Source organism: Bombus huntii, chromosome 3 (genome assembly GCF_024542735.1).
Source record: "Bombus huntii isolate Logan2020A chromosome 3, iyBomHunt1.1, whole genome shotgun sequence".
Classification (NCBI taxonomy): Eukaryota; Metazoa; Arthropoda; class Insecta; order Hymenoptera; family Apidae; genus Bombus; species Bombus huntii.
Window position 1 is genome coordinate 8,901,514 of NC_066240.1, and position 13,744 is coordinate 8,915,257.

The window sequence follows — 13,744 nt, forward strand, 5'->3', positions numbered from 1 at the left end:
CAAAAAGAAAACAATTTTGCTTTTTCTTTGATATCTTATCGATATGCTAGTTACTATCCTATCTCCTACATTGAAAAAGTCTGCGAAAGCAAATAAAAGAAACGATTCTTTTACTTTCAGATTTTTCTATCTGTTTGTTTTTCTTCAAAATCTCATTCTCTTGTTTCCTGTATTTTCTTCGCCAAGCAAGCGTACAATCGAATTCGTCCTACAATCTGTCGCGTTCGTTCCGACAGATTTGGCTGATACCAATGAAAAAGGAGGATGTGGAGGAAAGATACACATATACCTGTCCGGTGTACAAAACCACGGAGAGAAAAGGTGTTCTGTCGACAACCGGCCACTCGACGAACTTCGTAATCGCCATATGGCTCCCGACGGACCATCCACCGGAGCATTGGATTCTGCGTGGCGTAGCCATGATCTGCCAATTGTCCGATTAAACCTATCGTCCCATTGGAATAACGATTATACTATCTTCCGTTTATGTATCACGCAGCCGTATATCTCGTCGCCCATCGGCATACTTGTCCTTATCGATGATATAATTGAATTTGGTGTTCAATTCCGACGAAGCGATCAGAGGCATCGTACGTTAATTCGATTCTCGAAGAGAGCCCGTCGATCGAGCCATTTTCTCGCTTATCGTCCTCCTTATCGCGATAAAAATAGTCGGATCGAAGGCAGAAACTTTATTCAACGCTGTTCATTTTATCGCTTTATCGATCACCGTCAGAAACAATCGGTCCACCTTTCGAAATTTCGTCGTCCGGCACGTTGTTCATGGCGGAAACTAGCGGACGTTCTTAAAATCCGCAATCAAAATCCGAGCTGTTTTTCCCAGTGGAGTGTCGTTTTGGGAACATTCCGCACGTAAGCGAGGCACTACAACAGGTGGCGATACATCCGGGTCACAGGCTCTCCACTTCGCCTCTTGCCTGCCGATCAATCGACCGTTCAACATCTTTGTAAAAATCTTCAAACGAGTTTTAAAAAGTCAATCGCTTGACGCAGACCAGACGAGGGGACCTACGGTAACGTGACGTAAAAAAAGCACAGGAAAGGAGTGCAAAAAAGGGAAGAGAAAAAATCAAGCGAAGAAGGAAATCGGTCTGGACACAGGTGAAACAAGGTAGAGATATAACAAGGCTGATTTTCGATATACAGTTCGACAAACCGGCGAGAACGTATCCGCCGCAAAATCGAGATTCCTATGCAAACGGCTATCGTAAATATTGCAAGCGGTATCAAGAGCCTCGCAGAGCCAGGTGCAGGAGAGATTTCGAAGGCAGCGTACGTCCGCAGGAGATAGCAGGGTTGGTGACGGCGAGGAAAAGCAGTAGAGCCGGCTACAGGGCGGAGAAACATATAGAGAGAAACATAAAGAGACAGATAGAGAGAAAGGGAAAGAGAGAGGATGAAAAACAGTAGGATGAGGAGTAACCAGAAGGGTGGGAAGAGAGAGGCGAGCACACGGGGTATATTCAGAGAGCAACGGGAGGCAGGTCGGTTCGGGGGGTGGCTAGTGGGTGGCTTCAGGGGTTGGTGGCGGCACCCTGTCTACCCGGACTGAGATCGCCGGAGGCTCGTTGCCTAGCGACCTCGTATTGATCTCTCCCCGTATCTCGGCTTTTCCCCTTTCCCACGTGATTCTCTCCTCCCCCTTTCGCTTCTCTCTCCTATACTTCCCCTCGCCGTTTGCCTAACCCTCTCTTCGCGCGGATCCCTTCATCGCGTTCCTGTCTTCGTTTCTTTTCCTCTCTCCTTCCCTCGGCTCCTTTTTTGTCCTCTCTGTATCCCTCCGGTCTCCTTTTCCTTCCTGCTCGGGCTCAACTTTTTTCTCCTTTTTCTCCTTTCTTTCCTTCTTTCTTTTTCTCCACCGGTTTCTTCTTCGTTTCGCCTTCGTTATATAGGTTCCTTCTGTTTGCGTGTTTCGAGTGCTCTCAGCTTCTCCCTGGACCACGGAGAGAGAGAGAGAGAGAGAGAGAGAAAGAGAAACGATGTCGGTAGCATTGGTCGACGGTCGAGGTGACGACATTAGGATCGAATGATTATTCGATGAAAATCCACGGAATGGACCGTGTTACAGCCGGTGAATCGCGAAACTATAGGGGAAGTATTTGGAAACTTTTTCCCGAGGCCTGGTTTATATCTCCGTTAAAAAATTCCAAATAGCTCCTCCCCACTTTTTTCACTGAACGAAACGCTTGTTTCATTTATTCATTCTTCTTTTTTCTCCTAGCGGTAAAGCGCTGACTGGTAGAATCAACTTCACGCTGGAGTAATCCGGTGAATTATAGACGAGCATATTCGGCTTATGATTTCGCGTGCTGATTTTACGGTGCACGCGTCCCTCGCGTCAGCCGGAAACGACGTCGAAATAGTCGGCCATGGAGGCGGAACGAGCACCGGGGAAACGCGGATACCGCCGATAATTTGCGTAATTTGCGGCAACGTGAAAGGACTCGGTCGAAGAAAGTTGAAGGACCCTCGAGGAGTTGGTAAACACTCCTACATAGTTGCGTTAATCATTCCCCACATTTTAGACGAGGGATTAGATTTCGAATGTTTCCAACGAAGGTGAGGGAAGAGATTGATAAATATTCATTTATCTGGATGCAACGTCGAACGAAGGCGTGGAAAGGATGTAATTAAAGCTTGCACAGCTATCGCGATGCTTCGATACCGTCCCTTGATATCGACGTCTTTCTCAACCGATGCTGATGAACCTACATTGAAATATTTAAAGCGCGTTTCATAAAAGAACCGACGTTAACTCGAAGCCGGAGTTTCGAAATATAGTAATACTTCCTTTGTACGTTTCTCTCTCTTGAAATTGTTCGTATAAGATTACTTAAAAAGGATAGTGGAAGAGGCGTCCGTATCTCTTCCGCTACGTTGCCTCGATCGAACATTTTTACACCCGGTGTAACTTTTCTCGGTGTCTAACTATCATTGTGGGCGAATTATTTTCTCCCATCACCCTCGCCCCTCGGTCTATATACCCGTGGAACCATTTACCTCCTCTTCGTAGAATAATCAACTCCTCCTTCTCTCTTTACCAATCTAACTCCAGTTTTCTACTTCAAAGTACTCGAAAAAAGTAGCATCCCGTGTAAATTGATTCAGCAGCGAGTCCACTCGAAAGGGATGGCCGTTAATCGTGCTCCATGGTCGCATAAAATCAACTAATTTGCAATCAACGCGTATCAGAGCTTGGCCTTCTCTCATCGAGGAACATATCACCTGAATGAAATTTATTCGTTGATCGAATTGCAAAGGGCGAGGGTATCGCCGTTTCTGTAGTGGCCGCGTCTTGTTTCGTTTCACGTCCACCCCCTTTCATCCCCCGTTTCGAGCTTCTTTTTATTGGCAAAGTGACCTTCATCTGAATCTCTTTGTCGCGCCTACGCCGGAGGAGATGGAGCGAGAGAATTTCGGGAGCTGGTCAGGGGTGGCGTGGCGAAAATGGCATACCTTTTACTTTTACCTTCGACCGGCCTTCACCGTGCCATGAGAACGCTTTTCGTTGATGCATGGTTTACCAGGAGGTTGCTTTCGCGCTTCGCTACCCACCTACGGAGCTCGTGGCTTCTTACGAGATAACGACCGTGCTTTTACCTTGAGAAGAAGATTTGATTGATGATCAGGACACCGATGAGGGAAACTCGTCAAGGACTTTCGGCAAGCTTCTGATAGGAATCTTCTCTCTGACGGTATTTATCATCTCTTACGAAACTTATGAATGGTGTGATGTTTTATGAGTCTTTATATCACATTATGCGAGATATGAATGATTGATCGAATTTTACGACCGTTCTTTATCTCAATAGAAATATCGAGAAATCTGTGTCCTTTATGCTGATGAGGTTTCTTAGTTTCTTTTTTTTTATCTCCGTAACACGCAGGATGGAGATAATGGGAAAAAAGTAAAAGGGAGGGGAGGAACGAGAGTTAACAAGCGTTCGTTCGGGTTACACTTTATTGCGTGATGGTTCCAGCGACCATTCAGTTCGATCGGTTGTCTGCTCGACGAGGAGAGGAACGCGGAAGGGAACGATTGTAAAACTCTATGCTGGTGAAAGTCACGACGATTGTAGATAATCAGAAGCGACAGGTTAGACAACTTGGTAATTATAGGAGCGGGTTTATCATTTTGATGCGTTTTGTGGATCGCTGGAAAGAATGTGCGATGCATTGGTTACGTATGCTCGTTTATTCCAACCACATTACATCATGCAATTAAACATGTTTCTTCATACGAATGTGTTATTAGTAAATCGGTCACACACCTTGCTTTCACAAATACGTTATATATACACTCTCAAACCTTAATTACAGTTCTTGATCAATCGAAAACATTCGTTCTAATAAAATATAAGGTAAAGTAGTTTGGTCGTTCTAATATCTACGTAATCTACGTAAATCTACGTATCTAAGATGTTATTGGTTCTTGCAACGATGCCGAGGTTCGCGTCATTAATAATCGCTACTCTCGGCGAGGAGCAAAGATAGATTCGTCGATATCGGACGATGGAGGTTACTCTTGAATATCGCACGGTATTTATAAAATTATATTCTTGAAAACGCGAAACCTCGCGATATCTAAATTTAGGTTTAAAATTCTGCTGTTAATCTATATACTTACAGGAAAAAATACTTTATTACGATCAAGCTTTATACGACAACCGAAATTCATGATCCTTTAAAGCTCTGTTACGTCCTCCTATATTGCTATTCTCGTTACACACATTTGCAAGAAAAAAGTTCGTTATAACGATCGAGTAAAATATGTTCTCCGAATTCAAAGTATTTTACGGTTCGAAATTATGGCACGTTTCTCTACGTTCGTGTCTTTATCATCCCCATTCGCAAGGAAAGAATTTTCTATGATATTAATAACAATAATCAAATAATCTAGATCTCTCAGACCTAAAACTCGATCATCTCTACACTATTTCTACACTATATTTACAAATTTAAGAACAAACTAATTCCGATAATCTATAATAACAATCGAATAATCTAAATTGCTATTTTTCTTTTTAAAAAAGCTTCTCTATAATAATCGAGTATAGAAAATATTCTCTCCACCGATCGAATAATCTACGTTATTACCAACTCGTCTCAAATCCCGAGTATAACGGCGTATCCTCCCCAACCCCCGTTGCAATCGAACCGCTTTTCCGATAACGAAAGCCTGCGTACGCTTGATTTCGCGATCGTCGTTTCTAATTCGCGTGCACAGACGTCCATTATCCGCGGCGGAGATTCTCTGCGGTGCCCCGTGGAAAGCTGGAAATAAAGAAAAAGAGAGAGGATGCTACGTCTGGCAGGTGGAGGGATGAAACCGACGAAAAGGGACAGTGGTTGAGCATCGGGCCTGAATAATGGAGGAAACTGCTGGAGTGTTGGACGGGTCTGTAGAGTGAGGACGCGTTTCCTTTAACAGGGTATACGTATAACCGGGGTAGAGGAAAATCGAGCTCTCGGTAGCCGCGTTGGTAGAAGGTGGAAGCACAGAGCATCGGCGGTTGGTATTGGTAACGTGGCATCGTTGCTGGAGCCGCGGCGGTCCAGGGGGATGCTGGCGAGAAGGGATGGGTTGCCAGGCAACGTACGTCCACCCTTAAACCTCCGTTCACTCCTTACCACCCCCCTATGCTAGCAGTCACCCCCTCTTGCCACCGGCAGCTCGTATTTGCCCGTTCCGCGGATGAGGACTCGGTCGATACAAGCGGCCGTTTTCGTCGTACGTTCGGGAATTCCCCAATTTCCATTACGGGGGTGCTGACTTTAAGCCCTCTCTCCCACCCTTATCGCCGCTCGTGCCACGCTGGGACACTTAAAACGATTGCTAACCCTGCTCTCTATGTCTCTGCTGCTCGTTGATGCCGCTCTACGATCATCGCTGGGTTCGATCACGAGTTTGTCCTTGAGAAAGTCGAGGGATTGGGAACAAACCGTAGGAAGGGCTCCCTTCGTTGTTTTGTAGAATTGCGTGGATCGTTTTTGGTATCTTTTCAGGGTTGAAAATACGTCCAAGGAAATGTAAACGTGGTGGGAAAATAAGTCGTGATAAATTGGGAATGAATTGAGTATATGGGTGTGTAGAATATGGTAGAATGGGAAAAGTTGATGAAGCATTGTAATTTATATTATTGTGATCGTACGTGGTCACGTAATGAGGATTAGAGGATCTTCGTCGGTTTGTAATAGATTGTGAAAAATTAATTGACGTGTTGAGTAAGGTTCTTTACAGGATGAAATTACCGAGACCGAGGCAGAGAGAGAGAGAGAGAGAGAGAGAGAAAGTTCAAGGTTCCTTACCTGATATGGTTAGGCACTCGATGGGAGTAGAAAAAGAAAAAGAAAGAAGTAGAGAGAATCGTGATGGAGAAATGATTGAGAGACGCAGGTATAATAGACGGGGGTAAACGATATTTCTTTTTATTGTTAAAAAGAATGCATATGTACACAGTCGAAGAGGAGCTGTTACTGTACATGATCTCACTTTACAACAAACTTAAAGTTTCACTCTGTTATCAAACTGAAATTCTACAATTCTACAAATTCTAGCAGGAAGAATAAAAAAAAAAATGAAAAACAAAAGGATTTTCTTGAACTACTGAAGTCTCGTCTACTTGAAATCATTCAAAACTATTACTACGATCCACTTTTACGGTCTACTATTATTAAGATATAAAACTAAAAAAAAAAAAAAAAAAAAAATAGAAAAAGAGGGAAAATTAAAAATAAATTAATCGTTGAACGTAATGAAAATCAAAGTCGCAGACATGGAAATTTCAACTCATTACTGACCTGTCGTAGCAAAAGTAACGAGCACAGTTAAATCGTCGAAATCCGTGAACTGCCAACTACGATCGACGTGTATCGCGATAGAGAACGTTGAATTTGGTCCGCTCTTGGCATTCACCGCGTGCCTTATGAATTTTGAAAAGTTGGCACATGGAAGCCCGCAGTGAACGCAAGGAGCACAGACTCACGCATCTTCGTATTTTCCACCATCTCACTTCTTCTTTCCATCTTCCTCCGCGTAAAATCCACCAACAGTGTGAAATATTCACTAGCCTCTTCAGTATCTTCCTCCTCTATCCGTCTTTACTCCGTCAACCCATCAACGACGAGTTACTGCCACAGTGAAGTCAACATCCCGATGTAAAATGATAAAACTAAACGTGATATAAGAAAGATGAAAAAGAAGATAAAAGGGATAAAAACAAAGGAATAAAACGATGTAACGTCGTAACACTATGGTCGATCAACAAATTCTCAATCACCGTTGCAACTCGAACAATGTTCAAACGTATCGCGTTCAACGGATGCGTTTCGTTATTCGATGCACGTATGTATACGTTCGATAATATCGAGAGCACGCGCGGGGGTTAGAAAAAAAGCGTAGGCGAGCACACGGCGCGATGCACGTCGCAATGCGAACTGAGCTTGATGAGCGTCGAAACTATACTATGGAACGATACCACTCGTCCTATGGACCCACGATCAGGGGTGGTTAGAGGGTGTTGGTACGCGGAGTAGGGGGGTCTACGGGGGGTTCGTCAGTCCCACCATAACTTATTGCTTATTTCGCTGAGGGTGTACGACCCCGTGATATCCAGGGCCGGGGAGCAGCTGACGTTGGGGTTCCATTGTCTGTAGATATTCGCATAATCAAGAAAGCCACCCCATTCCATACTTTTTCCTCGCGTGGAGAGGGACATATGGGATGCTCTGACTAATATTGACGCGGATCTTGATGGATGTTCGCCACGGAGTTGCCTACGTAAGAGAACATGACCGTGTCTTACGACTTACGTTACGCCCCGTTTCGACGTGGTTTTACGAATTCTCTGTGGGAAACAGAAAATTTCGCGGTTTATAGATCGCTTTTCCTTTGTGAGGTATTTACGTTGTACGATAAATTTTGACGTGGAAAGATTAGTAGTCACAGAAAGAACAAGGTGGAAATTTTGTATACGATTGTTTGATTTTACCATTTCGAAAACGAATACTGCGTTATTTAATTTTTAACATATTTATCGAGGAACGTGAAGAATCAGAGATTTATGGTTTTTTAAAGGATACTCGTTCTCATTCATAAAATATTCCATTGAGACACTAACGCAACTCCGACAAACAAGTACGATCGCCTACAACCTCCAAACGAGAGAATGAGCAAACTTTTACACCTTTTACCGAAACTTTTCCAATAAAAAAAAAAGTTCCTCGTTTAACAAAGTATCTCTAACGAACTCGTCTATCCCATAAAACAACGAGATACGACTATACACTAGGTCGAGCGAATTTTTTCGAAAGACGGGTATACCCCTTTTGAGACACAATAGCGGATCGTGCTGTTCGAGCCGAAAACCCATAATTTTCGTGATGGAAGAGGTGATTGGCCGAGCGTATCTCTTTGCCGAGTGTCCTAGTAAAGGGCGAAGGGGTCCGTAGACCGAAACTCGTCCAAAAACCATGGTGAGAAGGGTGTTGCTCGTTTTAAAGGGCGCGTGACTCGATATGGGGGGCCGTAACAGTGTTCGTATGCGTGTGTGTGTGTGTGTTTGTGTGAGCGCGCGACGGGGTCCAGCGCGTGCTTGAAAGCTACAATCGCCCTAAAGGCCAATTCACATCCGTCAAGCGAGGAAGAAACGGGGGTTTCCGTGGCACAATGGGGCATTCCCTCGAAGGGCTGGGACCTCGTCTGCCAGAACTGTGGGTCAGGGTTACCAGGAGGGGGGTTTCATCCATCGATTTAAACCCTCCTCGCGCTACACCCACCCCTCTCGCCTAACCTCGACAACCCCCACCCTCTCTCCCGATCTCAGCCTATTAACCCTCGCAGGAGACACCCTTGGAGACGAGGAATTTAATACGAAGTTATTTAAATGCTAGCCAACGTTGACATTTGCAATGGGATGTCGAAAGTGTCATTAATTTCTCGGGAAAAAGCGTCGTGCCTCGTGAAAGGGGCTGAATGATAAAGAAGAGTAGGGGAAGCGAATTTGGGACGATCGATCTGGATTAGATCTCGCGAAGATCTAATGCTACTTTACGGAGATAGAAACGCGGGACGCAAGAAAGAAAACGATCGTTACCTGGTTTTGGTAACTATACCACGAGAGAAGAGCTGTTTTCGAGAGTGTAGAACAGGGGTGGGTAATCGGGCGTGGCGAATACGACAGTAATTATACGAGCGATAAAATCCCAAGGACTCGAATTCCCGTCTATGGAGACTTTGACGCTCGTCTCGAGAATGTCAAAACTTGGGAATTTTGATCTGCTACTTGGATACTTGAATTTGTGCACGTTACGAATATTTTGAGTTGCAAGGCGATGTTCTTTTATGGTGCAATTGTACAATGCAAAAGAAATAGTTTAAACGGGACTATAGGACTTTAACTATGAGAATCTTATACGTTCTTGCATCTTACAAAGCTGAGAAATATATAAAAACGAACTAAAAAAGTTTCAAAGCAAATATACTACGAAAAAGATGGTGAATAAATTAACAGAAGGTATTATTATTAAAAATCGAACTACTAAAAATTCAACAAGAAGATCTAGAAATGCATATCTTTCGGGATGAGGAAGAAACGAAACTAATGGGTCTTACCGTAAAGTTGACATTAATTTACAGTTACGGTGAGAACCGGAAGTGGAGTCTTATGACCGTGGAACGAGCAGCGATACAGGATCACTGAATGACTTTACTCTCGCTCCAGTCCAGGCTATCCTTATGACGTAATCGAGCACGTGCACTCCGTTTGCGGCCTTCTCAGGTGGGGTTGAAAACGTCACGGATACCAATCCTCCCCTGAAGGCACGCCCTCTTCATCGATCCTGGCGAACCCTCCTCCATTCATGAGAACCCTGGTACCGGGCCGACGAACCGCATGGTTCTACCTGGTATCTAGAACAAACGAACAGTTTTCATGAGCGAAACAGAGAGGTAACGATAGCGGGAGAGTTGGAAGATGAGGCAGCATTTGTGACAAGAGGGTGAGGAGACGTGTCTCGGCCTTGCGAGGCAGTTGAGTGGTCGTAGGTCAGCAACAGCTTTTCATTGTGTCTTCTAAATTCTTTCTCATAATGCTTTATCTATAGAATTAAAAATACCGACTGTCATTGACTTACATGTAGAATTAAAGAATTGATAAGTGCACGTTATTGGCAAGATAGAATTTTGTCGTCTACATTGGATATTTGAAAATTTGCCACGTAAAGAGAATCACGTAGTGGATAATGGTTTTAAAAGATTGGTAGAATCGTGGAGGATTGATTTTGTGCAATCGGATGGGAAGATCGTTGAAAGTTTAAATACCCTGAAGCGTTGGTAATCGAATCTTTCTAGCGTAATCGAGGCGTCGAACGTCGAACGGCGGACGACCGATCGGTTGGTTATAAATAGGAATCCGTCCTGAAACCCTCAGCCGAGTTCGTCAGCTGATCACATATTGACAGTTCGATAAGTTGTCTCGCCGGGATCGTCCAATCCTCGAGACTGTCTCTCACGCAATTAGAACGGTCGTTCGAGGACCATTAACGATAATTAAGGATCATAAATGATATAAAACTTTAGATACATCTGTAATAATCTAATAGTTTTTTATAGTAATAACAACTCTAGTCAAAGGAAATTGCATAATTTTTACTCTAAATTTTATTTAATATTTAGCAGAACAGGTAATGAATTTGAAAATATGTGTATTTAAGGAATATTGTGTATGTTTTGTTCCGAATTTTACTTACTTGATATTTAAGATCATGGGATAGACGATACATTTTTTAATAAATAGATAATAAATTTTGAAAGTGTAGTATAGATAAGTGTTGGTATCAGAACGATCGATAGATCCCTCCCAGAGGATTATCGAATTGCGGAAGTAGTCGGAATCGTGGTGGTCGATAGGTGGCGAGAGATTTTTCTCGTCACATTTTCGGGGACTTCCGGGCCGATCGTGGGCTGTTTTTAAGGATGGCGACTGAAAGTCAGTTTCGTGACAGCAAATTACGAAAATGGTAATTAGACAGCTAGCGGCGACGTGCCGGCAACGGCTTATTCATACTTCGTAGCCATGGCGATCCTGCACTACTGATAAAACAACAGTACACACCATAATGTACTTACGCGGAATAGGGGAACACCTCGTCTACCGGGTGTTATAGAAGTCAGGATGTTACGTTGTCCTTACGACATCGAAGAACGTTCGTGGGATTTAAGAGGAACGTCTCATCAGTTATCATCTGCGTGTACGGAAACATTTGTGTAATCTTGTTGGAAGAAGAGAGATAACATCGATAATAGCGATTAAGTAACTCGGTTGTAATGTTTGAAGTATTTGAATAATAATATCGTAGATATACTGTAGAATTGTAACGAGTGTATCGTATTATACGATGAATTTGTATCATCATTTGAGATGTCTATCTTGGACGGATGCCTTTTTTAAAAATGATGCGTCGAGGCCAAAGAAAACGTTACCGGCATTGTAACATATGGTGATTCTCCGTAACACGGATGCTTTTCTCCTATCGACATTCGTAGCTGACCATATGTCATTAAACCGACTGTGTCGAATGATGTAACTTGACGTAACCAAAGGTCATCGCGGTACAGTCCTCACGAACTATAATTTTTCAAGTCTGTACATTTTCTAATCAAGAGTTTTATTCGATCAATACATGATATTAATACGATGGGGAAAATTCTACGTTTTATATTAACGAATTGAAAAATGGACGCAATAATAATCGTCATAAAATAATTATGTGTCGTTAATTAATAATTTTATGGAATATAAATTACGTCAAAACAACAATTACGAAAAAAACGGACCGTATCATCGATGACCCTGAAGCCTTGTAAACGTCACTTCCTGATTTATACGTAACCTTGAACTACCTCAGTCCGGGACATAAAAAAGGAAATTACGTATTGATAAAGATCATCACGGATCATCAAAATGTCGCGAAAGAGCCGCCAAAAGAAGGTCAAAAGCTTTACGATCAAAGGCACCTTAACCGGCAAGACACGATCAGGGAAAATCGGAACGAAACCTATCGGACCAAAGATTGACCTTGAGATCGTCACGGGAGAAATCCTGGTATACTTTACCTGTCAATGAATTCCGTGTTCCGTGGATCCAATGGTAGCTGATCGAATGTCTCCTGGATCCTCTTCCAGCCACGGTCACCGTATTGGAGAACCATACTCCATCGTCCATCGACAGCAGGTCCAGGAGATGAATCTCTCGGATACCTCCATGGAATCCATCGTGGAGGATCGTGTTCGACATCTTGCGTGGATGAAAGCGGCAAGAAAGCCAGGATGCGTGAGCCGACTTCGGTCGACGCCGCCGTGGCCGACTACGATGGAACAGGACGTGTCGACGAAGAAGAAGAAGCAGAAGCGGCAGAAGCGACAGAAGAAGAAGGGGGCGCAGCAGGATGCGCCGTTTTGTGTCGGGACGGTGTTGTTGGTTTGATGGTCGCGGGATCACTACGCCCTCTCCGTCTTCGCCCACCTAGCCCTGCCCCTCGATATCAACCCCCAATCCCCCTGGTAGTGCCCCAGGGATCGACTGTTCTCCCTCCCACCAAGCCACCTCTCGTTTTAGCCCTCTCTGAATCCCCCACCAACCCTCGTTGTCGGTGGCAGTGGTTTCCACCCTAGAACCGAGGATGCCGACTCTGGAGCCTCCCCCCCTCCCCTTCCGAGTCAGCCCCCTCCAGGAGCATTCTGGGGCTCGTCACGAACAGGCTGCTGATGCTGCTGCTGCTGCTGCTGTGTCGTCTCTTGCCGAAAACCGGCGGGCAGCCAGCCAGGCACAGGCTGTGTGGTATGTTCACGTCGGCCCTTTTCCACCCCTGCCGCGCATTTTCCGCGACCAAACCAGGCTTCGCGATGCTCGTGATCGCACTGATGGTGGTGCCGCTTCTCTGCCGGGTGCTCGCGTTTACCCGCCTGCCGTCGCTCTGCCCAGAACCACGTCGCTCAGGGAGAGGTGGTTCGTTGTCGTTGCTGGTGGTGGTTGGCTGATGGCGCGAGCGCGCTTTAACGCGAGTCGCGCACGCGTCACCCAGAAAATCGAGCTTCATACACCGCGCGCGCCTTTCTTCTCTTCTCTTCTCTACTACATACTCTTCTTCTCTCTTCCCTCTGTCTCTTTCCTTCGCGTTTTTGCGTTTCTCGTTTCTCCGAGTCCCAGCGCACGGGACTCTAGCATTCTCTTCGTTCCCGAGGCATTCGTCTCTGTCCAAAGGGATGCACGTCGTACGCTCCTGTTGCCCGTCTTCGTTCAAGGGCGTACAACCTCCTCTTCCACGAGCAACCTTCAGGGGAGAGTCGGATCACAGAGAGACTATATCTTTCTCGCGTGGTCTCGTTCGTTCGTTACTTCCTTCCTTCCTTGCTTCCTAATTCTTTTTCCCTCTTTGACTGGCAACCTAGCACGCCCCTACCTCCACCTACTATGGACCTGTAATGTGTTTCAATTCCTCTGTTCCCGCGCGCGTCGCTCTCGTTTTGCCTCGCGATCTCACCCGTCATCCCTCTTTCATCCACGAGTCACCCAGAAACGAGGGAGATTCGCCTCGCTTCGGTGTTTTCGTTAGGTCCCCCACGGACTTTGGATTCTGGCCGCGTAAAGGGGGTGGGAATTTCGGGTGCAAGGTCTCACGACGGTTCTTTGCTCACGTTCCCGCATCGTATCATCCAGGACTC

General features: G+C 44.9%; 1 protein-coding gene and 1 long non-coding RNA gene across 2 annotated transcripts in view; one reads left to right on the forward strand and one right to left on the reverse strand.

Moving 5' to 3' along the window:
* Window positions 1-6,737, forward strand: part of LOC126864351 (dynein axonemal heavy chain 7) — a 22,190-nt gene extending 15,453 nt beyond the window's left edge. Inside the window, exon 27 of the mRNA XM_050615621.1 lies at window positions 237-6,737. Coding sequence (XP_050471578.1) covers window positions 237-443 — 207 coding nt within the window. The 3' untranslated portion in view covers window positions 444-6,737. The remainder of the gene's footprint in view (window positions 1-236) is intronic.
* On the reverse strand, window positions 4,079-12,980 carry LOC126864352 (uncharacterized). The gene is made up of 2 exons (XR_007689136.1): window positions 12,137-12,980; window positions 4,079-9,931 (listed from the first exon to the last, which is right to left on the reverse strand). It is a non-coding gene; the product is annotated as an uncharacterized LOC126864352 (long non-coding RNA).
* Between the last annotated feature and the right edge of the window lie 764 nt (window positions 12,981-13,744).